The sequence below is a fragment of the Stegostoma tigrinum genome, chromosome 25 (genome assembly GCF_030684315.1).
Source record: "Stegostoma tigrinum isolate sSteTig4 chromosome 25, sSteTig4.hap1, whole genome shotgun sequence".
NCBI classification, from domain to species: domain Eukaryota; kingdom Metazoa; phylum Chordata; class Chondrichthyes; order Orectolobiformes; family Stegostomatidae; genus Stegostoma; species Stegostoma tigrinum.
This window is the reverse complement of record NC_081378.1, coordinates 13648312-13675145: the sequence shown is the minus strand read 5'-3', so window position 1 is coordinate 13675145 and position 26834 is coordinate 13648312. Positions and strand designations below refer to the sequence as shown.

Sequence of the window (26834 nt, the reverse complement as noted above, 5' to 3'; positions counted from 1 at the left end):
CTCATGATATCCTAAAAGGCTTTGCAGGTACTGAAGTATTTTTGGCATGTAATGTCTGGTGTAATGCTGAAAGCCCCGAAGCCAATTTGTGCTCAGAAATGTGATCATTATTGGATTATCCTTCATTTTTAAAAAGAGTCTTGACAAATGAGGGATAAATGTTATTCAGAAAATCAGGAAGAACTCACTTCTTCTTTGAACTCGAGACTATATGAACACTTGATGTGGTGGCCGTGGTTTAAAAACACATCTCTGGAGTACCGCAGAGGGTCAGTGGTTAGCACTGCTGCCACACGGTGTCAGGGATCCCGGTTTGATTCCAGCCTCGGCAACTGTCTGTGTGGAGTTTGCACATTCTCCCCGTGTCTGCGTGGGTTTTGTCCGTGTGTTCCAGTTTCCCCCGACAGTCTGATGATGTACAGGCTAGGGGGATTGGCCATGCTCAATTGTCGTATAATGCCCAGGGACCTGCAGGTTAAAGGGCTAGCCATGTGAAATGTAGGGTTACAGGGACAGGGTAAAGGGGTGGGTCTGGTTTGAATTCTCTTCAGAGGGTAGGTGTGGACTTGATGGACCGAATGGACAGCTTCCACACTGTAAGGATTCTATGATTCTAAAAAATGCTTCCTTCAGTGCAGAGAATAGGAAGGTCAAGAGAATTTCTCTTGCACTGTTCCCTCTGAGGTACAACACATGATGCTTCATGAGAGTCAGCCTTAATGAGCATCACAGGAGAATGACAAACATGTGCATAAATAACAAATCAAATATAATGAACTCTAAGGGGCCAAGTTGCCAAACTTCTAATATTTACAATTGATAGTGTGGTTCCCCAGGATTTCTCAAAGTACTTTGTCGTGATGAGAAAGCAAGTCGATCCATGTTGTTTTGTAGATTAATCGTTGTTTTACATTGTAATTTGTCACCATTGATATGAAGGTTAATTCTGCAAGGCAAAACTTCCCCGAAGCTGTTCTTCTTGGCCATTAAATAAGAGAAACTGCAAAGATCAAGCTCACAAACAGCACGACTAACCTGTCAATGTCATGACAGCGTAAAGAGATTTTCGCCAAATTGAGAACCCTTGTTGACTGCTAGCTGTGGTTGACAGTAGGACCCTTCAAATGGGCATCTTTGTAATAATCAGCGTGTTTAAGAAGTAGACTGAAGTTATGGTGGGTATTTTGCTAGAGGTCAGGCAGCAGTTGAGGTACAGGTTGCTCAGACCCACAGTGGATTGTACAGGCAGAGGACAATCTCTGGTGACCCTTCATTAGAATATTGCAAATTGTGTGCAATTTTATGGCTGTTATTTCAATGGCTAAAAGTTGCTGCAGACCTTTATGTACTGCAGCATCGCAAATATCTACCAAGCACATTAGTGAGTTTTAAATGTTAGACACTTCCTTCTGCTGCCTGGACCCTATTTGAGCTATGGACAGCATACTGCCTATTACAGTGGGACGTGTGCTCTGGGCACTAAGGTGGGGAGGTAGGGAGTCAGTAGGTGGGTGTTGAGAAATCTCAGTCCATCCTACTTGGGTGTAAATGTGAACCTGTAGAAAATTGAATCTATTCTCTGTAATTTTATTAAAATACCACAAGAGTCTCTGAGACTATCATTAGTTCTATGGATTCATATCCACTACACAATACAAGAAGAAAAGCTGAAGGATAGGAAGCAAGTTTTCTTATTGTTGTTCCCTTTCTTTCCCCAGACATGCATGGTACAAAACTCAACCACGATGATCTGCCAGGCTCCTGCCCTGGCTATCAGTCCCAGCCAACAGACCGATAACACAGAGCGTCCTGATGAATTTGGATTTATCTTGGACAATGTGCAAATGTTGCTAATCTACAACAACACAAATTTCATATATTACCCCAACCCTGTGTTTGAACCATTGAGCACCTCTGGAGTTTTGGAACTGAAACCTGGGTCTCCCATTATCCTGAAGGTAAGCAAGGACGAGATATTTTTTAAAAGACATTTCATGGGATGTGAGAGTCACTGATTGGGCCAACATTTATTGCCCATCCCTGATTTCCATGAAGAATGTGGTGATGATTTGCTTCCTTAGACTGCTGCAGCCTTTTGGAAATGCAGAATGCCTCTTTTCTTCCCTGTGATTAGATACAATTAGCCTTGTTTGCTCAGACATTGCTGAAGGTAATTGAGAGTCAGCTGTGGGTCTATAGACATTTGTTGTCAAGACCAGGCTATTTCTTCCATGAATAACGTTGGGGAGCCATGAGAAGCGTCATATTGGACTAAAATGTTAACTCTGTTTCTCTCTCCACAGGTGCTGCCAGACCTGCTGAGATTTTCCAGCAGTTTTGATTTTTTCAACAGCCTGGTTGTTTCATGATTATTGTTAATGAATTGAGCACTTTATTTCAGATTTATAGATTAATTTAAATTCCCCAGCTCCTGTAGTGGGATTTGAACTGATGTCCAGCATTTGTCCAAGTGTCTGGATTCCTAGTTCAGTAACATTACTGCGCTGATTCAAAAAACCTGCTTCTGAACACTACCAATGTTGAATAAAGACGAACAGTGAAATTAATGCTCTCTATCTTCAATGTTCTGAAATTCAGACTAATTGTGCCCTGTGCCATTTTGCTGAAGCTGACCAGGCTGGGTGTCCCAGTCTGGGTTTTATTAGCTGATGGATCATTGGAAGGATGAGCTATTAAGAATGTTGAGTCTTAATTTCATTGCAAGACCACAAAGTGACAGATGATGCACTCCAAAAAGTTTGATCCTTGGCCTCTGTTGCTTTCTGCTGCTTATAAAACTGCAGCAGAAGTAAGCCACTCATTCCCTCAAACTTGCTCCACCACTCGCTAAGATCGTGACCAATCTGATTGCTCCACTTTCTCCTGATAACCTCTTCTTCCTTTGGGAGGCCAAAAATCTACCCACCTCTTCCTTAACGAAGATAACTCCATGACTCTGTTTCTTCTACCTTTTAAGGAAGAGAGCTCCAAAGACTCAGGACCCCATGTGAGGAAAATAAATAGAATCCCTATTTTCTTAAACAGATAGCACCTTAGTTTTAAACTGTGAAATCCCAGTCAAGACTAGTTTTCTCAAAACCAGGCTAATTTCCTCTGCTTTTACTCTCCTTACACATCACAGGGCCGGAACCTCATCCCTTCTGTTGCTGCTGGTAATATGAAGCTGAATTATACCGTTCTGATTGGAGAGAAACTGTGTTCTGTTACAGTATCAGACACTCAGCTCCTTTGTGAGTCACCAAATCTCACTGGACGGCACAGAATACTGGTGAGTAGGGGTTTATAGTGGAAGAGATCGGATCTGAAAGCTTGGAATGTATTCGTGTGCTGATTGAAACACGTAAATGTTTTCTGGTCTTGTGAATTCCAGTTATCAGCTTCATTTCAACATGTGTGTTTGTTGTGCCTTCTCTAGAGTCATACAGCAAGGGAACAGACCCTTTGACCCAACTCGTCCATGCCGAACAGTTTTCCTAAACTGATTGAGTCCCATTGCCTGCATTTGGCTCATGTCTTTCTAAACCTTTCCTACCCCTATACCTGTCCAAATGTGTTTTAAATATTATAGTGGCACTCACCTCTACCACTTCCTCCATCTGCTCGTTCCATATACATACTACCCTCTTTGTGAAAAATTTGCCACTCAGGTCCTTTTTAAATTTTTCCCCCTCACTTTAAACCTATGCTCTCTAGTTTTAGATTCCCGTACTCTGGGGAAAAGTCCTTGGCTCGTCACTTTATCTTTGTCCCTCATGGATTTATAAACTTCAGTAAGGTCACTCCTTAACCTCCTGCATCCAGGGAAAAAGCCCCAGCATCCCCGTGTAACTCATCCTTCTAGTTTTCACTGTTCCTGTCATATCATGAATGGCATTATATTGGGTAACTGAGTCATACAGAGTAAACAGGCCTCCAGACCTGATTCCTCAACACAATCAAGGCAGTGATGGAATATTCCACATGGTCTCAATGTTCTGAGGTTGGTGTTTGGGAAACTGGTAGGGAACCTGTGAATATTGTGTGAATGCTGGGTGAACATAGAGGTTAGGCTAGATTGTAAAACCACGAGAGGAATTGCCTGCATGCTATACATGGGTCCTCATGTGGAGAATTTGGTGATAAAATATATGTTTTTCATCCATTTGTACTGTGTAAAGCAGCAATCTGTAAATACTGTAACTTTCAGGGAACAGGAACAAGAGTGGGGCTTGTTCTGTGGTTTACGTAATAGGTCTCATTGAAACAGTTCAAGGTTCACTGAACAGTCAAGTGGCCAGAAGCAGTTGAAGCAGACAGTTGCTATCTTTGGATAACAAAGTGTAGAGTTGGATGAACACAGCAGACCATGCAGCATCATAGGAGCAGGAAAGCTGACATTTCGGGCCTAGACCATTCTTCAGAAAATTCCTGTACTCTGGGGAAAAGTCCTTGGCTATTCACCTTACCTATGTCCCTCTATGGGCTTTTAAACCTCAATAAGGTCACTCCTTAGCCTCCTGCATCCAGGGAAAAAGCCCCAGCTCCCCTTATAGCTCATCCCTCTGGTTTGCACTGTTCCTGTCATATCATGAATGGCATTATATTGGGTAACTGAGTCATACAGAGTTTTCTCCTCACATGCTGCTTGGCCTGCTGTGTTCATCCAGCTCTACACCTTGTTATCTCAGATTCTCCAGCATCGGCAGTTCCTACTATCTCCGAAACAGTTGCTATCTTTCGGCTGTTGGTCCGTCAGCTACTTAGGAGCAGTGGAAGTGGCTCCATGCTGAAAATGGTATTTCTATAACAGGTTCCATAGACTCCAGGAAAATAATCCTGGGATCCAGCAGACACAGCTTAGAGTTAGGTTAGGGCTTTAAAAAAAGCTTTGGAAACTGTGGACCCCTGTAAGAAGCCCATTGATGGTTCTATGCAGTTGAGTCCTGTTTTTTTAAAACCCAATTCATATTTTATTCATGGGATGTGGGTGTTGCTGACCAGCCCAGCATTTTGCCTAAAACTCTGCCCGGAGTGCATTTAATAGTCAACCACGTTGCTGTGGATCTGGACTCACGTATAGGTCAGACTAGGTAAGGATGGTAGACTTTCTTTTCTAACGGACGTTGGATAGTGTTTTGCAGCGATTCACAATGGTTACATGGTTGCCATTTTTTGACCTTTGTTTTTAAATTGCAATTAATATTGAATTCAAATTTCACCTTCTGTCATGATGGGATTTGAACAAACACCCAAGCATTTGCAATACATATAAATGATTTGGACAAAAATACAGGTGGTTTGATTAGTAAGTTTGCAGATGGCACAAATTTTGGTGTTGTGGATAGTGAGGAAGGTTATCAAAGGATACAGCAGGATATAGATTAGTTGGAAAGTTCGCAGATGGAGTTTAATCCAGACAAGTTGTGAGGTATTACGTTTTGGGAAGTCAAATGCAAAAAGAAAGTATACCGTAAATGGTAGGACCCTTCAAGGGATCTTAGGGTGCAATTCCATAGCTCCCTAAAAATGGCAACATAAGTGGATAAAGTCATCAAGAAGGCATGTAGCATGCTTGCCTTCATTGGTCAAGACATTGAGTATAAGAGTTGACAAGTCATTTTGCAACTATATAAGACTTCAGTTAGGCCACATTTGGAGTAGTGTGCATAGTTCTGGTTACCACACAATAAGAAGGATGTGGAGGCTTTGGACAGGGTGCAAAAGATTACCCGGGATTTTGCCATGAATCGGAGTGCGTTAGCTATAAGGAGAGGTTATGCAAACACAATAGAAAGTTTCAGATGCTGTTAATCAGAGATCAAAACAGAAGTTGCTGGAAAAGCTCCACAGGTCTGGTAGCATCTGTGAAGAGCAATCAGAGTTAACATTTCAGGTCTGGTGACCCTTCCTCTGAAGTGGGGTTGCTGGACCCGAAATGTTAACTCTGACTTCTTGTCACAGATGCTGCCAGACCTGCTGAGCTTTTCCAGCAACTTCTGCTTGGGTTGTACAGACTCAGACTGTTTCCATTAATGTGTCACACTCTGAGATACGGTCCTGTTAGGAGTACATAAAATTATGAGTGATATGGATACGGTGGATAGTTAGTCTTTTTCCCAGGGTGGAAATGTCGAATTCCAGGAGGCACAGGTTAAAGCTGAGAGGGGGTTTGTTTAGAGGAGATATGCAAAGCAAATTTTTTATGCAGGGGATGGTAGGTTCCTGGAACACACTGCTATAGGAAGTGTTAGAAGCAGATATGATAGCAACAGTTAAGAGACATTTTGACAGACAAATGAACAGGCAGGGAATGGAGCAATATGGATCATGTGCAGGCAAACAGGATTAGCTTAGAATGGCATCATGGTGAGCATGACATGATGGGCCAAAGGGCCTGTTCCTGTGCTGTGCTGTTATATGTTCTTTGTTCTGTGGGATGGACCTAAATGAAAGATGATGATCAAGAAATCTAATAGGGAATTCAGGAGACACCTCTGTGGCCAGAATGTCAATTTCGTTGCCTCAATAAATAGCTGATGTGAATATTATTGATGCATTAAAGGCACCTTAACCACAAGAGGGAGAAGGGATTAAAAGGAAACAGTGATGAGGTGAGTGAAATAGGGTGAGAGGAGGCTTGAGTGGATCATAAACACTTGTATAGGTGAATTCAGCTGAATGGACTGCTTCTGTGCTGGAGAGTAAAATACATAGTGAGGTAGAGAGACCCAGACAGCTAATCTCCAGACAGAAGGATCTGGGCAGTACACTGCTCTTACAGGAAGGAGTGCTGGAGGTAGGTGCATAGTTGATAGTCAGATAAACTGCCAGGGCTGAAGTGGTTAGATTTATTTTTACTGACGGGCCCTAAGGATAAATAACATCAATTCCATGTCATTAAAAACAATGTATTCACAGTGATATATTATGATAACCACATTCATTAATTATTATTTACGTTGTGGAATAATTTAAGGAACATATTAGATGTGCGGCATTTATTAGTTTTACAGAATGATTGAGTGAAGCTGTTCTAGACAGAAATTTGCTTTATTCTCTGCTATATCTCTCAAACCATTCAACATTGAAAAGTACGTATAACTTTCTGTCACCAGTCTGTGCCCCCAGTATCTTTTTGTTTAATCTATCTGGATGTCTATTCTTTCCCTCTGTCTGTCTGTCTTTTTCTATCTACCTAGCAATTAAAGAATCATCGACCATCAAAAAATCATACACACCTTTGTCTCAGTTGCTGCCCACTTCAGTTATTCTCCTTGAGATGGGTCTCAGTATTTAAAAGTAATGAACTGATATTTTCTCTCTTAGGCACGGGTCGGAGGCCTGGAGTATTCCCCTGGGACGGTGCACATTTTCCCAGACAGCCCACTGAGCTTCCCAGCCATTATCAGCATTGGAGCGGCTGGGGGTCTTCTCATCATCTTTATCATAGTGGTACTGGTCGCCTACAAGAGGAAATCCCGGGAGAGTGACTTGACGCTGAAGAGATTACAGATGCAGATGGACAACCTGGAGTCCAGGGTAGCTCTGGAATGTAAAGAAGGTAAATTGAGTAGTTATCTCAAAGTCTCTCTAAATCCTTTCAGACAGCAATCAATATGGCTGTCTAGTACTCTTAATAGATGGCACACCATACATGTAGGCCCGAAACATCAGCTTTCCTGCTCCTATGATGCTGCTTGGCCTGCTGTGCTCATCCAGCTCTCCACATTGTTATCTGATACCATTACATGGCTGGTTGCAAACTAGCTATAAACCAAAGATGACTCAAAATGTTTCTGTCTCCAATAATGATGCCAAGCATGCTGAGCTTTTCTTGCACTTTCTGTAACTATGAAGCACTCTTACTTTAAATGTTATAAGTAACTCAGTAAATAAGAAATCCATTTAGCAAAAAAGTATACAGTAGTATTCAAGATAATAAAATGTGAGGCTGGATGAACACAGCAGGCCAAGCAGCATCTCAGGAGCACAAGAGCTGACGTTTCGGGCCTAGACCCTTCATCAGAGAGGGGGATGGGGTGAGGGTTCTGGAATAAATAGGGAGAGAGGGGGAGGCGGACCGAAGATGGAGAGAAAAGAAGATAGGTGGAGAGAGTATAGGTGGGGAGGTAGGGAGAGGATAGGTCAGTCCAGGGAAGACGGACAGGTCAAGGAGGTGGGATGAGGTTAGTAGGTAGATGGGGGTGCGGCTTGGGGTGGGAGGAAGGGATGGGTGAGAGGAAGAACAGGTTAGGGAGGCAGAGACAGGTTGGACTGGTTTTGGGATGCAGTGGGTGGAGGGGAAGAGCTGGGCTGGTTGTGTGGTGCAGTGGGGGGAGGGGACGAACTGGACCTCTCAGTCTCCATCTCAGGCAACCAGCTTGTAACTGATGTCCATTTCAAGCCCACCGACTCCCACAGCTACCTAGAATACACCTCCTCCCACCCACCCTCCTGCAAAAATTCCATCCTCTATTCCCAATTCCTCTGCCTCCGCCGCATCTGCTCCCACGATAAGACATTCCACTCCCGCACATCCCAGATGTCCAAGTTCTTCAAGGACCGCAACTTTCCCCCCACAGTGATCGAGAACGCCCTTGACCGCGTCTCCCGTATTTCTCGCAACACATCCCTCACACCCCGCCCCTGCCACAACCGCCCAAAGAGGATCCCCCTCATTCTCACACACCACCCCACCAACCTCCGGATACAACGCATCATCCTCCAACACTTCCGCCATCTACAATCCGACTCCACCACCCAAGACATTTTTCCATCCACACCCCTGTCTGCTTTCTGGAGAGACCACTCTCTCCGTGACTCCCTTGTTCGCTACACACTGCCCTCCAACCCCACCACACCCGGCACCTTCCCCTGCAACCGCAGGAAATGCTACACTTGCCCCCACACCTCCTCCCTTACCCCTATCCCAGGCCCCAAGATGACATTCCACATTAAGCAGAGGTTCACCTGCACATCTGCCAATGTGGTATACTGCATCCACTGTACCCGGTGTGGCTACCTCTACATTGGGGAAACCAAGCGGAGGCTTGGGGACCGCTTTGCAGAACACCTCCGCTCAGTTCGCAACAAACAACTGCACCTCCCAGTCGCAAACCATTTCCACTCCCCCTCCCATTCTTTAGATGACATGTCCATCATGGGCCTCCTGCAGTGCCACAATGATGCCACCCGAAGGTTGCAGGAACAGCAACTCATATTCCGCCTGGGAACCCTGCAGCCTAATGGTATCAATGTGGACTTCACCAGTTTCAAAATCTCCCCTTCCCCAACTGCATCCCTACACCAGCCCAGTTCGTCCCCTCCCCCCACTGCACTACACAACCAGCCCAGCTCTTCCCCTCTACCCACTGCATCCCAAAACCAGTCCAACCTGTCTCTGCCTCCCTAACCTGTTCTTCCTCTCACCCATCCCTTCCTCCCACCCCAAGCCGCACCCCCATCTACCTACTAACCTCATCCCACCTCCTTGACCTGTCTGTCTTCCCTGGACTGACCTATCCCCTCCCTACCTCCCCACCTATACTCTCTCCACCTATTTTCTTTACTCTCCATCTTCGGTCCGCCTCCCCCTCTCTCCCTATTTATTCCAGAACCCTCACCCCATCCCCCTCTCTGATGAAGGGTGTAGGCCCGAAACGTCAGCTTTTGTGCTCCTGAGATGCTGCTTGGCCTGCTGTGTTCATCCAGCCTCACATTTTATTATCTTGGATTCTCCAGCATCTGCAGTTCCCATTATCTCTGATACAGTAGTATTCACCCAGGATTCGGATTAGGATAGGACCACAGCTTGTCTCGATATGTGACTGTGATCTGGACTTGGATACAAAGGACGTAATTCCAAAATTTAGAGATGACACAAAAATCAACAATGTAATAAGCAGGGAAGTGGTGAGTGAGGGGCTTTAGGAGGACATTCACTGGTGTAGTTGGCACGCACATGGTAAATGAACATTGGCACAAAGTGAAGTGCTTCAATAAAAAGAGAGGCAAAATAAATTAAGATGTATTTTTAACAGGGTTCAGGAACAGACCTGAGGATGCATTTACAAAAAATCATTGGAAGTATCAGAGGAAGTTGGAAAAGCTGTTTAACATGTGGTGTTCTTGGCTTTAACAACAGACACCTCAGTACAAAAGCAAGGAAAATAAACCAAGCTTTTATAAACTGCTGGTTAGGACTCAGAGTGAGTATTATGTTCAGTCCTGAACAGTTGGAGTGTTGGAGAAGATGCAGAAGAGAGTGACTGAAATGGTACCTGTATTTTATGGAGAGACTGGATAAGCTGAGGTTGCTCTCCTTAGAGAAGAGTAAGAGGAAATTTTCTAAAACTGTTCAACATCAGGAATACTTTTGATAAGGAAAATATGAATAACATCTTCCATAAGCAGAATAGTCAGTGACAAAAGGGAATAGTATCCACGTCAAGATAACAAAGTGTGGAGCTGGATGAACACAGCAGGCCAAGCAGCATCTCAGGAGCACAAAAGCTGACGTTTCGGGCCTAGACCCTTCATCAGAGAGGGGGATGGGGAGAGGGAACTGGAATAAATAGGGACAGAGGGGGAGGCGGACCGAAAATGGAGAGAAAAGAAGATAGGTGGAGAGGAGAATATAGGTGAGGAGGTAGGGAGGGGATAGGTCAGTCCAGGGAAGACGGACAGGTCAAGGAGGTGGCATGAGGCGGTAGGTAGGAAATGGAGGTGTGGCTTGAGGTGGGAGGAAGGGATGGGTGAGAAGAAGGACAGTTTAGGGAAGTGGAGACAGGCTGAGCTGGTTTTGGGATGCAGTGGTGGGAGGGGACGAGCTGGGCTGGTTTTGGGATGCAGTGGGGGAAGGGGAGATTTTGACGCTTGTGAAGCCCACATTGATACCATTGGGCCGCAGGGTTCCCAAGCGGAATATGAGTTGCTGTTCTTGCAACCTTCGGATGGCATCATTGTGGCACTGCAGGCGGCCCATGATGGACATGTCGTCTGAGGATGGGAGGAGGAGTTAAAATGGTTCGCGACTGGGAGGTGCAGTTGTTTGTTGCGAACCGAGCGGAGGTGTTCTGCAAAGCAGTCCCCAAGCCTCCGCTTGGTTTCCCCAATGTAGAGGGAGCCACAATGGGTACAATGGATACAATATACCACATTGGAAGATGTGCAGGTGAACATCTGCTTGAAATGGAAGGTCATCTTGGGGCCTGGGATGGGGGTGAGGGAGGAGGTGTTGGGGCAAGTGTAGCACTTCCTGCGGTTGCAGGGGAAGGTGCCGGGTGTGGTGGGGTTGGAGGGGAGTGTGGAGTGAGGGAGTCGCGGAGAGAGTGGTCTCTCCGGAAGGCAAACAAGGGTGGGGATGGAAAAATAACCAAAACCAGCCCAGCCTCTCTCTGCTTCTCTAACCTGTTCTTCCTCTCACCCAGCCCTTCCTCCCACCTCAAGCCGCACCTCCATTTCCTACCTACCACCTCATCCCGCCTCCTCGACCTTTCCGTCTTCCCTGGACTGAGCTATCCCCTCCCTACCTCCTCACCTATATTCTCCTCTCTCTACCTATCTTCTTTTCTCTCCATCTTCGGTCTGCCTCCCACTCTCTCTCCCTATTTATTCCAGTTCCCTTACCCCCTCCCCCTCTCTGATGAAGGGTCTAGGCCCGAAACGTCAGCTTTTGTGCTCCTGAGATGCTGCTTGACTTGATCTGTTCATCCAGCTCCACATTTTGTTATCTTGGATTTTCCAGCATCTGGAGTTTCTGTTATCACATCACATCACAGTATCCACCTCAGTTTCTTTTTGAAGTCTCTGGCATCACAGTTGCCAAACTCCAGTCAATTTCATTCATTCCTTGTCATATCAAGAAAATGCACACATTCACCACATTAAGCATTCATTCCCCCATTGCTAATACACAGCAGCTGTACTTTGGTAGTGCACACGAGAGGCCCTGTATCAACTCAACAAGACTTCTCCAACATTACCTTTCAAAACATCCAGAAGGACAAAGGAAGCAGGTGAATGGGAATGCTATCACCTCTTCAAGTTCCACTCCAAACTACACACCATCCTGACTTGGAGCTATATTGCTGCTCCTTCATTGTCACCAGGTCAAAATCCAGAAATTCTCCTTTGAATAACATAGAGAGTGTGACACGCCAGATGAACTGCAGTTTTTTTTTCGAATTCAGTTCACCACCACCTTCTTGAGGACAATTAGAGAATGGAAATGAAAGCTGGCCTTGCCAGTGATGGCTACATCCCTGAAAAGAATAACAAAAAATGTAGAGATAACAAGGTGTGGAGCTGGATGAACACAGCAGGCCAAGCAGCATCTTAGGGGCAGGAAGGCTGACGTTTCGGGTCTGGACCCTTCTTCAGAAATGGGGGATGGGGAGAGGGTCCTGAAATAAATAGGGAGAGCGGGGGGAGGCGGATCGAAGATGGAAAGAGGAGAAGATAGGTGGAGAGGAGACAGACAGGTTAATGAGGTGGGGATGGTGCAGTGGGAGACAGATCCCATGAGGTTTGTCCGGAGGGAGGAGGGTAACTTCTTCAGGTTAGGCATCCCTGGAAGAGGCTTCACAGTGAGGTTAAAACTGTATCAAAAAATGTCGGTTTGTGAAAATTGACAAGCAGACCAGAGGCAACACTAGGAAACATTTTTTTGGGTTTGTGATACATTCCCTGAAAGGATAATGGAAACAGATTCAATAATAACTTTCAAAAGGGCAACGGGTAATTACTTGAATGGAAAACATCTACTGTTACAGGGAAAGAATAGTGGAGTAGTACTAACGGAAGAGCCAGTGCTGGCTGAGTGACCTTCATCTGTGCTCCATGATTTCAATAATGATGCCAATCTATTTATTACACTTGTCTCTAAGTGAGAAAGTTGTGGGTTCAAATTCCACTCCTCAGGGAGTTAAGGACATCATTAAGACTCAGCATCCAGAGTGACACCATGGGAGTGCTGCAATGTCTGAGGTGCTATCTTCCCAACTTAGTTATTGCACACTGTTCTTGTTTTGTACTCTATTACTCTATCTATGAACCCAAGGAAAACTTAATAGTAGCCCAGCTGACTTATCAACTTACTCCAGCATCATTAATGAAAAATATGTACATTAAGCCTCAAGCATTTCTGTTCCTGCATTCCCTTAAATATTGTAGAAGATAGGGTAGAACAAGACACTCTGGTTCATGAAACTCCTGGTATTTTGGTACAGAGCTCAGACTTTACAGTGTTGATGGGTGAGGCTAAAATAAAATAATTTCTACTTACTTTTAGTTGACAAGCCATCATTATCCCATCAGCATGTTTCATTGTGGTGTTCATTTTGTTAATAGCTTTGTAATTAATTGGGTCGCCCTGTGTGCTTTGCCAAGCCATTTTCATTCTGTGGTATTCTTTTTTGGCAGCCTTCGCAGAGTTACAGACGGATATCAATGAACTGACCAGTGATTTAGATGCTACAGGGATCCCCTTCCTGGATTACCGGGCCTATACCATGCGGGTTCTCTTCCCGGGAATTGAAGACCACCCCGTTCTCCGAGAGTTGGAGGTAAGAGGGTGCTAGAAACAGCTATTCTGGGTCCTGTGGTTCTCTATAAAAAGCCTGGCATTCACAGGGCCTGTGATCTTTTACCTTCTCAACATCTGTTGGGCATACTGGCTCCTTCTGTGAGGCCATCTTCCCAGGTACCATATATGCAGACAGAGGAAACTGAAGAGAGAAGGGAGTTGGGGGTAAGGGAACTGAATGTCTGGGGTAGGGAGGTACGAGAGAGAGATGGGGAGATTGAGTAAGGTGAGGGAAAGAAAGGGATAGAAAAGAGAAGTGATGCAAGGAAAGGTTCAGGTTTATTTTCTGTTTATCACAACCTCAGGACTTGCATTACAGACAATAAAGTGCTTTTGAACTGATAGGGGAAACATGGCGACTAGTTTGTACATAACTAACTCCCACAAGCGACAAAGCGGTAGTGACCAGATAAGCTGCGTTTTTGAGGTATAGATTTGGTCAGGAAGTACAGGTGAACTCTGCTTTTCTTGGAATATAGCCTTTGACATCCACCAAAAAGGGTGGGCAGGAGCCTTGGACAAATGCATCATTTGGAAGATAAGACTTCTGACAGTATGGCAGTTCTGCAGACCTGCTTCAAATTGTCGACTTAGATTGTGCGCTCAAGTCCGAAGAATGCAATGTGTACCCATTAGTTCTGGACTTGGAACTGGGTGCTATTAGCTGAGACTGAATTGGAGTCATACTTGGCATATACAAAGATGGTTGTTGTTGTTAGAGGTCTGTCATCTTAGCTCCAGGGCACCTTTGCAGGAATTTTTCAGGGTAGTGCCCTTGGTCCAACCACCATCAATGACCTTCACTCTGTGTAGGGAGGTTCACTGATGATTGCACAATGTTCAGCATGATTGCAACTCGTCAGACACCGAAGCCGTCCATGTTCAAATGCAACAAGATCTGGACAATATCCAGGCTTGGGCTGATAAGTGAAAAGTAACATTTGCACCACATAAATGCCAGGTAATGACCATTACCAGTAAGACGGAATCTAACCATTATCCCTTGACTTTCAATGGTGCTACCATAATTGAATTCCTGATTATCATTCCTAGCCATTACCATTGACCAGAAACTGAACTGGTAGTCATATAAATGAAGTGGCGACAAGAACAGATCAGATTCTAGGAATCCTGCAGGGAGTAATTAACTTGACTTCTGAAAGCCTCCCACCATCTACAAGACACGAGTCAGGATTGTGATGTGATACTCCCCACTTGCCTGGATGAGTGTACCTCCAACAATATTTGAGAAGCTTGGCACTATCAAGGACAAAGCAGCCCACTTGATTGGCACCACATCCATAAACATCCACTCTTTCCAACACTGGCACTCAGTCATAGGAGTGTCTCCAAGATGAATTTCAGAAATTCACTAAGGGTCCTTAGACAGCACCGTCCAATCTAAAAGGATAAGGAAAGCTGTTACATGGAACACCACTATCTGCAAGTTCCCCTCCAAGCCACTCGCCATCCTGACTTGGAAATATATCATCATTCCTTCACTGGAGTTGGGTCAAAACTCTGGAATTTCCTCTCTAACAGAATTTTGGATTAACCCACAGCACGTGGACTGCAACAGTTCAAGTAGCAGCTCACCACCACATTCTCAAGGGCAACGAGGGATGGACAATAAATGCTGGCCAGCCAGCATCACTCCATCCCATAAATTAATTTTAAAGAAAGACAGGATTAGCAGTCATAGAATCCCTACAGTATGGGAGCAGGCCAGTTGGGCCATCGAGTACACACTGATCATCTGAAGAGCATCCCACCCTTACCTTATCACTGAGTATGTCCCATGGCTAAACCACCAAGCCTGCACACCCCTGGATATTATGGGCAATTTATCATGGCTAATCTGCCTCACCTCTCCATCTTGGGACTGTGGTAGGAAATTAGAATACCCAGAGGAAGCCTACACTGACATAATGAGAATGTGCAAATTCCACACAGACAGTCATCCAAGGTGGGACTTGAACCCAGGTCCCTGGTGTTGTGAGGCAGCTTTTTCTATTTCTGGCAATGTTTAAATGTAAATAATCTGAAAGATACTGCAGACTTGTGCACTCGTATCCTCATACTGACTTCATTTTGGAAGCCATTGCATGCAAAATGCTCTAGAGTAACCTTTCTCTTGTTCTTTAAGTGGGATCTGTCAGTGGGACAGGAAAGCTGCCCTTACAATATCCAACTACTGAAGCTTGCCATGATATCAGATTGGCAGAGGTTCAGATTACTCTTTCCTAACGTTGGATGGAGAGAGATTCACATTGTTAATCAATTAACATTGTGACTCTGCATTACTCACCCTGTATTCTGTCTTGTTATGAAGGATTACATAATATTATTGTTGTTGGTGAGTTGGGTTCTGAAGGGAAGGAAAATGGATAATAGTTTTCAGTTCCATCAAGATCTTGTGTTTAAAAAGTCAGAAGGGCATCTTGACTATTGAACTCAAAACTGTACTTACAAGAAATAATATGATTTCAGTTCAATGACCAGCAAGCTATGGGGGGAGGTGATTGTTCAGGTGTTTGCTGACCTGAGTGTTATGAACACCAGAGAGAAGGAGAAGGAGCCAGAAGCAAATTGTATAGTGAAGAGACCTATAACAGCAGAGGTGCTGTTAATCACATTCTCTAGGCAGTCAGGGCTGCGGAGAAATCTTGAAGTGCTTAGGTGCCACTGAAAAATGTTCCGGAAGCAGAATACCTTTGAGGGCTCAGGGAAGAAGACATCCTACAAGGACTGTTCAAGGTGTGAGTTTATCACGTTAAGCTTCAGTGGACAGAATCAACTGTTTGTTTGAACAGGGAGACATGTTGACTATGATAATAGCATTAATTAAAGAACAGAAATTTTGTCAGAAGAGAACTGATCTCAACAATATAAACTGATCAAGGAGTTTTAGTAGGGAGAAAAAAGGTGATTCTTCACTGAGGTTTGACTGCTGGTAAGGGTACTGTTGTGTTAAAATAGTTTTATTTCTTTCTGATGTTTGTAATGCGATTGTTCCAATAATTCTTATCTAATGTAATTTTTTGTGTAATAAGGTTCTTTTTTGTTAAAAGTACATTGGCAGTGTTTTGTGAATATATTGAGTGACTGACTTCCATGATGAAGAGAAATAAAACTGATGGTCCATCAAGACAGCATTCAGTGTGGGATCTGATTAATCTAGTGTTACCATCAGCTGGCTTCGTAGCAGTTTACAGAGTCCAGTCAGTTTTATTTTAACCCAACAATACCGTTACTCAATACTAGTCTAGTATTACCATCACCTGGGGTCATAATAATTTACTGATTCCAGTCAGTCTTATTTTAGTGATCATTCCATTGGGAATTTGTCTTGTAACTTCTGCTATCCTTTAGAAATAATGTGTTAACACAAAGGAGACCAAAGTACTTAGAAACATTAGCTGTACATAATTTAGCAAGTAAATGCCACTGGCTGCTATTCTATTCAGATTGTAATGAAAGAAAACTTTCTGCTTAATCAAACAGGCCTCAACTCTGCTCGGGCCTACTCCTGAGTCCGTGCAGCTCATACTCTTGGCCCAGAATGTAGCTAAGCAGGCATGAAACACCACAGCGATTTCATTTGCTGTAAACAATGACCATTCATAAAATCAGCTCATTTTCTAACTTCCCATTAGTTTCTGTTCTTGTTCAGCATTTTGCCCTCTATCCCTGTGATTTACAGTAAGGTTAGAAGGAGCGATAAGATTTACCTAGCCATGGGAGAGTCAGGGGCATTGTGATAAAATCACTAGGTTAATAACCCAGAGACTGCAGGTTAATGGTGTGATGACATGGGTTCACATCCCACCATGGCAGATTGTGAAATTTCCATTCAGTGTAAATCTGGAATAAAAAGCTTAATGGTGACGATTGTTGTAAAAAAATCTATCTGGTTCATAAATGTGCTTCAGGTGAGGAAATCTGCTGTCCTTACCTGCTGACTCCAGACTCGTGGGTTGACTCTTGAATATGGGCAATAAATACTGGACAGGCCAATGGTGTTCACATCAGATGAATGAATAAAATAAAGCCATGAGAGAATGGAACTTGGTGATGCAGTTCGCAATCCCAATTGGCTGGGCCAGACTGGTCTGTACAACACCAAGGAGCTATAAATGGTTCAGCATTCAATAATAACAAGCTTTAAAAAATAACCTTCTGGTCCATCTGACCATTCAGCACCACTGTGATTTTGTGTACATCAGAATACAGAGATTGTCTAGCTCTCCTGAAGGAGGCAATAAAAGCAGCAAAATCAGAAGGCTAGTTGAGAGTAACAACTTATATTTATGTGGCTTTTCATGTAGTTAAACTATAATTTAAGATGCTTCAGAGAAGTATTTTAAAACAAAATATGCCATTCAGTCTCAGAAGGACCTATTCAGATAAGTGACCAAAAACCTGTTCAAATAGAATTTAACAGTGGAAAGTGAAGGAGATAAGTGTATTCTGAAAATTAAGGCCTACAATCTGAAGGAATCACCATCAATGGTGCATGCTCAGGAGGTCAGAATTAGAGGAACACTGATAGCTTGGAAAATTGTGGGGCCGGAGAAGATCGGCGATCAGGAAGGGTTGAGGCCACAAGGATTTTGAAAAATGGGTGCAAAATTTAAAGTTAAGACATGGCAGACCAGGAGCCAATTATAATCCCATAAAAATTCTTTGAGTAAAGGAGAAGCCAGTCTATTTTTCCACATAAGGCTACTTCCTCTCCCCAGTCCAGTATAAATGCAGGTCTCTACTTTCTTCTGTAGATCTGCCCTTTGCGAGGTGTAAATCCAGCCAGAGGCTTTTTCCTAGGTTGAGGTAGCTATTACAAGGGGGCATGATTTTAAAGTGAGTGGAGGTAGCTGTAGGGGAGACATCAGAGCTAGGTTCTTTACTCAGAAAGTGGTCGGGTGTGAAATGCATTGCCGCAGAGAGTCGTGGAGTCGGCCTCATTAAGGGCATTTAAGCTGCAATTAGATAGGCATAAGGATGATAGTATAGGATAGGGGCGGAGGCTAGATAGACTTTAGGATTAGGGTAAAAGTCTGGCACAACATCATGGGCTGTACAGTTCTATGTTCTTAATCAGTTCTTTGTTTTCAAACGTGGTTTTATTTCAATCATTCAACCTATTCAGATATATTAAGACACATTTGAAGCAGGTGGGACTTGACCCACCTCAAGTCACACCCCCATTTCCTACCTACTAACCTCATCCCGCCCCCTTGACCTGTCCGTCTTCCCTGGACTGACCTATCCCCTCCCCACCTACAGTCACCTCTACTGGCTCCATCCCCACCTCTCTAACTTGTCTGTCTCCTCTCCACCTATCTTCTCCTCTATCCGTCTTCGGTCCGCCTCCCCCTCTCTCCCTATTTATTTCAGAACCCTCTTCCCAGCCCCCTCTCTGATGAAGGGTCTAGGCCTGTAATGTCAGCTTTTGTGCTCCTGAGATGCTGCTTGGCCTGCTGTGTTCATCCAGCTGTACACTTTGTGAACTAGAGCCTTCTGGCTTTTAGGGCTAATCTATTATCATTGTGTCACCACACCCAGGCAACCAGTTCTTGTTTATTTCTTTCATCCCACAGCTAAGTTAACAAATCTCCCTGTCAAATAAAGTAAGTACTCTGCCCACCAGTGGCAATCCTGATTATCTGAGCCAGCTTGGTTTGCATGATAGCAGTGGGACTGTGTCCCAGCAGGGACAATATTATAAAAGCTGAAATCCAAATGCGGGGGAAGGAACAAGGCAGGCGGCTTAATTAAAGTGGTGTTAATGGGGGAAATAATATGCCTAGCCCCTATTGAGGAAACCAGCTCTTTTTGTTTAGATCTTACAGATTCAGTTTTTTAATCAACTTGTTCAGATATGTTATGGCATACTTCTGGAATAAGTAGCATTCAAAACCAGGCCTTCTGGAACTTGTCTCAGACGTAGCAACATTATCAGTGTGCTATAAGAGTGCTCTCAAATAGCAGAGAATGGTTTTGATCTATTGACTTCAGGGTTATAGGCTCAGTACACTCCTACTGCCGGACTACACTCTCTTGGGAAGTGGGGGATTTTTTTTGTTCTTGGAATTTCAAGTGATCAAGTTTAATTCAAATTGTATCACTCCATTCACATCTGTCCACAATTGATGAGGTCAACAATATGCATAGTTTAGTCATTTTCACTGCCCAATTTCTCCATCTTTCTACAGTGTCATAGCCCTGTACAGCTTTACCATATACAAAATGATTTCCATCCAGCTATGTTGTATTTGCAGTGCACTTAAAGAACTGGGTTCCACTTGTATTTGGCCCGGTATTGGCCATAAACAGGGTACCGGTTCCTTTGTGTTTCAACTGGAAGTTTTCATCAGCTCACTGTGGATGGGCTACCCACCAGTGCCATTGTCCTTTGTGAAGTCACAACCCTGGCATACGAAGCTGGGAATGATTGGGTGGAGTGTCAGATTCTTGTAGCCAAATCCCTACCCGCACGTGCCATCCCCCACCCGCAAAGTATGCAAATTTCCTGCAGTGTGCTCCAATTAATATTGACTGCTCCAGGAGCAAGCACATATCCCCACTCACTTAGCTCAACATTTGCAACTTTAGCAGTCACTTTAGGTCAGTGACCACAGGGCAATAGGGAACAGGACTTGGTGCAAGCTCAGATGCAGGCAACAGTTGTGGGGAACACTCATTAAGTGTTCAAAATTTATTCAGGAGACCAGCCTGCCTCATACTAACTTCACACAGTACCTAATTCAGTATAAGCTGACATCGTACGGAAATAGGAGCAGCTCTCACTTAGAAGATTCACCAAGCCATAGAATTCCTAGATAATAAAATGTGAGGCTGGATGAACACAGCAGGCCAAGCAGCATCTCAGGAGCACAAAAGCTGACGTTTCGGGCCTAGACCCTTCATCAGAATTCTCCAGCATCTGCAGTTCCCATTATCCATAGAATTCCTACTGTGTGGAAGCGGCCATTGAGCCCATCGAGTCCATACTGACCCTCCACCACCCTTTCCCTGTAACCCTTCATTTTCCATGGCTAATCCTCCCAGCCTGCTCATCCCTGGACACTAAGGGCGATTTAGCATGACCAATCCACCTATTCTGCACACCTCTGGATTCTGCAAGGAAAGTGAACCACCCAGAGTATACCCACACAGTCATGGGGAGAATGTGCAACCTCTACACAGACAGTGGAATCAAAAACCTAGGTCCCTGGCGCTGTGAGCCCCTGTGCTGTCCCAGAGTACCCTGTTCTGTAGGTCACTTATTCACTTGGAAAGGTAAGAAGTCTTGTATCTAAGAATATTCTGAACTTAGATAAGTTGATATTGTGGTCCTTAGTTTTCATGTAAAAATATTCATTCATGGGATGTAGATGTCGCTGGCTCAGACAGCATTTATTACTCATCCTTAATTGCCCAGAGGGCAGTTTAAAGAGCCAACCATAATGCTTTGGGTCTGGAGTCACATGTAGGCCAGAGCAGGTAAGGACAGCGGTTTCCTTCCCTAAAGAACATGAGTGAGGCAGATAGACTTTCGTCAACAATCAACAATAGACTCTTAGTCAACATTAGATTTTCAGTTGGAATTAACTGTCCACAAAAACACAAATATCCTCTTCATTAATCTTACAAGCCTCAAACAAATCATCTGCAAATCTATACTTTTTGAAATGGTTCCATCTTTTTGAACCAATCTGAGTTAGTATTTGGGATTCTTCAAACTGTAAACTTGGTCCTCCTCTGCACCTTCTCAAAGCCTCAAAGGCGAGACAACTCTGAATGCTGTTCACAGTTCAGATCTTAATATAAAAAGAGATATTGAAGATGATGTGAAATACGTTCACATCAGGATGATACCAGAATTGAGAGGGTAAGCCTATCATTAAAGGTCTAACTATCTGAAGCTCTTTTTGCTAGACAAGTGGAGGCTTGAGGGAAAACCATTTGGAGGGCTTTAATTCATGAGGATTTTGAGAGTTTAGATATAGGCAAGATGTTTCCATTGTGGAATTGAAGCTGTAGATGGAAACATTCTTAGTTGGAAGAAAAATTTCAATTTACCAAAATTCACTGGACTTTGGGGTGGTTCCCATAGATTGGAAAACAGCCAATGTGACGCCACTGTTTAAAAAAGGAAGTAGAGAAAAATCAGGTAATTTTAGGCCAGTTAGCATAAGTTTGGTAGTGAGGAAAATGCTTGAATCTATCATTAAGGAAGAAATAGCAAGACATCTGGATATAAATGGTCCCATTGTGAACACCCAGCATGGGTTCATGAAGAGTAGGTCATGTTTAACTAAATTGGTGGAATTATTTGAGGACATTACTTGCATGGTGGACAATGGGGAACCTGTGGATGTAGTGTATCTGGATTTCCAGAAAGCATTTGACAAGGTGCCACACCAAAGGCTGCAACATAAGACAAAGTTGAATGTTATTATAGGTAATGTATTGACTTGGATAGCGGATTGGTTGACAAGTAGAAAACAAAGAGTAGGGGTAAATGGGTGTTTTCTGGTTAGTGCTCAGTGGCTAGTGGAGTGCCTCAGGGATCAGTGTTGGGACTGCAATTGTTTACAATTTGCGTTGATGATTTGGAGTTGGGGACTAAGTGTGGTATGTCAAAATTTGCAGATGACAGTAAGATGAGTGGTAGAGCAAAGTGTGCAGAAGACACTGAAAGCCTGCACAGGGATATAGATAATCTGAGTGAGTAGGCAATGGTCTGGCAGATGGAGTACAATGTCATCCATTTTGGTAAGAATAACATCAAAATGGACTATGTTTTAAATGGTAAAAAACTGCAGCATGCGGCTGTGCAAAGGGACTTGTGTGTCCTTGTGCATGAATCGCTGAAGGTGGGATTGCAGGTGCAGCAGGTAATTAAAAAAGCAAATGGAATTTTGTCTGCCATTGCTAGAGGGATGGAGTTTAAAAACAGGGAGGCTATGCTGGCAGCTGTATAGGGTCCTGGTGAGGCCACCCCTGGAGTACTGTGTGCAGCTTGGTCTCCTTAATTGAGAAGAGATATACCAGCCCTGGAAGGGGTGCAGAGGAGATTCACTCAGTTGATTCCAGAGTTGAGAGGGTTGGATTATGAGAAGAGACTGAGTAGATTGGGGTTATACTCATTGGAATTCAGAAGAATGAAGGGAGATCCTATGGAAACATAAGATTGTGAAGGAATAGGTAAGGTGGAGGCAGGGAGGTTGTTTCCACCAGTGGGTAAAACTAGGACTAGAGGGCATCGCCTCAAAATAAAGGGAAGCAGATGTAGGACTGAAGTCAAGAGGAACTTCTTCACCCAAAGGGTTGTGAATCTGTAGAATTCCCTGCCCAGTGAAGCAGTTGAAGGTACCTCACTGAATGTTTTTAAGGCAAGGCTAGATAAATTTTTGCACAGTAAAGGAATGAAGGGTTATATTGAGCGGGCGGGTACGTGGAGCTGAGTCTTAAAGATATGCCATGATCTTATTAAATGGCGGGGCAGGCTCGGGGGGCCAGATGGCCTACACCTGCTCCTAGTTCTTATGTTCTTATGTGTGCTCAAACTCCATTCCAGGAGATGGATACAAAACCTCAGGCTGACACTCCGATGAAAAAATGCACTGATAGAATTACTGTCTTTCAAATGTTTAAACCAAGGCCCAATCTGCCCCTTCAGTTGGACGCACAAAATCCCATGGCACAGTTTGGAAAAAGAGATGGGGTTGGGGGGTGTTCCTGACCTTCTGGTTGATATTTATCCCTCAGTCAACCTTGAAGTACACATTATCTGACTATTATCGGATCGCTGTTTGTGGAAGCCTGCAGTGCGTACATTGTCGGCTATGGTTCATGTATTAAAGCAGTGACAACACCTGAAAATGACTTTAAAGCAGTTTGGGGTGTGTAATACAGTGCAAGGTGTTATGTAAATGCATGTTTTTATTTTAGTATTTGATGGAGAGACAACAATTGTGGCTCCTAAATGTTTAACAGTCATTAATAAATCCAACAGGGAATTTGGAATTTTTTTTAAATCTAAAGACTGATTTGAATTGGGGACTTGCTGTTACAAAAAATAACTTAGGTGAACAGCATAAATGGAAGCCAGATGTAGACATGGGGAATAAACGAAAAAGATATAGTTTTAGACAGGTCGGAGGAGTGTTGACTGGAGTAAGGAAAGGAAACCAGAACAGATACTGTTTCTAATTGAGGTCAGTCACCCTCACTCATTGATGAGATTTGGTGGGACTAGGCTTCCATTGAAAGTGGGATGCTGCATTAACCTGTTCCTTGAACTTCTTGCACTGTCGATTTTAACCTCAGATTTCCTGCAACACATTCCTGTCTCTAAATCAGCAAATTGCAACCCACTGGAGGAAGCTGCCATTTGGAATGGTTTTGAGTGACAATTTGGTGCATTGGGCACAGACGCTCTTCAATTTATCTTAGTGCTCCTCTATTGCCTATCTCTGAACCAACGTGAAAGTTACCTGCACAACTGCAGAATCAAATCAGGCCCCAGACGCTGTCCATTTCTGAATTGCTTTCCGAATTAACTCCAGTCAAACAAGATTAGCAATAAAACTTTTCTGATATATTTAGCCCAGGGCTTTGGGCACGGGTTTGTTGCACCAAAGCAGAAAATATGGTTTGCAATTATTTATAAATGACTTCCCTTCTATTAAGATAATACCTTGTCTTATTTACTACCATAAAGGGCTTTAAACGTCACAAGTCGTCAGTTTGTTAATGACGCTATAAGGATGTGGAAGTAATTGTAACTCCAAGTGTTTCAATAGTGAATTGAGCTCATTTTAAATTCTACAGCTCTAACCTGCCCCAGGCATTCATAGGAAGTTCTTCATAAGGTATTATGTAGCTAATGTTAGTCTTTCTGAATTTGCCCCTCATTGAATTCTCTCCATGATCAAGTTTATAAAACTGGTATTAAGTAACTGCAGTCATTCAACACTGCAAGATGCAATTTTAAGGGAGAATGGGTGATGCAGGGAATTGGGCACTGATGTTTCCTCTTCTGGGGTTTGTATTCACGTCTGACTCAGACTGAGGTAAGGGAAGTGCTTTTTAGTCTGTTGGCCCTATGTCCTCTATAGCTCAGTATGAGGTGGCACTGAGAGGAAATGGCATGATCTGTCACAGACAACTCCACACTCGCAGGGAGGAAGTGTGTTCTTCAACCCTGAATGGAAGTGACTAATGGCGACTTCTCAAAACTTATCTGTGATGGTAAATAATGCATAAAATTGGACTGCAACTTAACCATCAAGAAAATAGATGGGAGATTTCAACAATAAAAGGCAAGCTTCAGGCTGGTGCCACAAAATTCGGCCTCACGCTGCAAGTGACAGACATTTAGAATGGCTTTGTGGACAAGTTATTTGAGACAGAAAAGATTGGACTCAAATAAGATGTTTAAGAATGCAGGGGCAGAGGTGGCTGGGATGATGGTTCTATTGGATATGGGGGAAGAAAGAGAGAGCGAGAGAGAGAAAGAGAGTACAGGATACAGATCTGTCCTCTGTTAAATGCTGTGCTAACATTGGTGAAGACAAAAGTAATTCACAAAAACATTTAAAGGACAATTTCATCTTTGTCAACAGAAAGCGTTGGAGAAACTCAGCAGGTATGGCAGCGTCTGTGGAGAAAGACAGAGTTAATGTTTCAAGTTTGGTATAATTTTTTCAGAATGTGTGTTCTGAAGAAGAGTCATATTGGGCTAGTTCTGAGGAAGGGTCAAGGGACTCAAAACGTTAACTCTGATTTTTTTTTCTTCACAGATGCTGCCAGACCTACTGAGCTTTTCCAGCAACTCCTGTTTTTGTTCATATTGGACTTGAATCATTTAAATCCAGACACAGGCCAGGAGATAAGAGTGCAATTTTAGAAGTCTATGTATACAATGAGTAAAATATCTAGAGATGATCTGCAAAAGGGACAATTAATGTCAACATGTAATGCAGCTTTATTATAGTTTTTTCTTTGTCATGCTGTGAGAGTGGAGGTGCTGGATTTGAGTTGGTTGTACAAGTCAAACAGCTGGCAAAGGCACAATGGGCCGAATGGCCTCCTTAGCTGCGATCATGAAGTTATGCCGTAAGCTTACAGGGAGGTCTTGAAGCAAACATTATAACCATTCCTTTGTAAATCATAAGCATCCTTCAAACTATTCTCGAGTATTAACATTTCATCACGTGACCTTTGCCATCTCCAATGATTTTATTGCCAACGAACTATAAACGTTCAAAGAAGGTGAGCACTCGTCAACACTCCAAGGGTTTTTCTGCTGTAATTTGCTCACAGCAACGTCCAGGAGATTGATCGCTAAGTCCAGGGAGTTCCGGGGCAATGTAACCTTTTCCTCTTCTCTCTCTGGGTGTGGTAGTCAGAGGCTAGGTCAGCAAACAGTGCTAATTTCTAATTTCTTGACCTGTCCATCTTCCCTGGACTGACCTAACCCCTCCCTACCTCCTCATCTATACTCTCCTCTCTACCTATCTTCCTTTCTCTCCATCTTCGGTCCGCCTCCCCCTCTCTCCCTATTTATTCCAGTTTCCTCTCCCTATCCCCCTCTCTGATGAAGGGTCTAGGCCTGAAATGTCAGCTTTTGTGCTCCTGAGATGCTGCTTGGCCTGCTGTGTTCATCCAGCTCCACGCTTTGTTATCTCTAATTTCTAATTATACTTGAAAAGGTGTTGGTGAGTCACGACCTCAAATTACCGCAGACTGTGTGGCAGAGGTTTGCTGTCATGGGGGAGTTCAGGGATTTAACTCAACAACGATTACTGAACAACAATATGTTTCCAAATCATAAGTGTTTGCGACTTAAAATCATAGAGATGTTACAGAATGAGAGGGGGCTATCGGTCCATTGAGTCCATGTCAGGCCTCTGTAGAACAACTTAACTGATCCCATCCCCCTGCTCTATTTCCATGGCCCTGCAATTTTATTTTCGTCAAATTCCCATTTAATGCTCCTCATTTTCGTCAATACATCAATATGTTGTAAAGGATAGACGTTAACTATTCAATGGGCTCAATGGCCCTCACCCAGGCCGTGTTTTTCACCCGGTTTTCCTTTTGGTAGATTATAGTCTTTAAAATTTAACATTGGCTTGCATGTTTTGCTGAAAGGAATAGACAAGGTACACGCAGGCCCCTCATTTGGGACTCTTAAAATTGGGCTCACAGTTTCATAATCAGGAGGGCTGCCGCA

The 26834-nt window shown here is 43.7% G+C and overlaps 1 protein-coding gene across 7 annotated transcripts in view; it reads left to right on the top strand.

Annotated features, from left to right (window-relative positions):
• Window positions 1-26834, top strand: part of plxna4 (plexin A4) — a 658721-nt gene that overhangs the window by 552754 nt on the left and 79133 nt on the right. For all 7 annotated transcript variants that reach the window (XM_059654487.1, XM_059654491.1, XM_059654488.1 and 4 more), the window contains exons 18-21: window positions 1719-1958; window positions 3143-3289; window positions 7327-7561; window positions 13423-13565. In XM_059654487.1, coding sequence (XP_059510470.1) covers window positions 1719-1958; window positions 3143-3289; window positions 7327-7561; window positions 13423-13565 — 765 coding nt within the window. The remainder of the gene's footprint in view (window positions 1-1718; window positions 1959-3142; window positions 3290-7326; window positions 7562-13422; window positions 13566-26834) is intronic.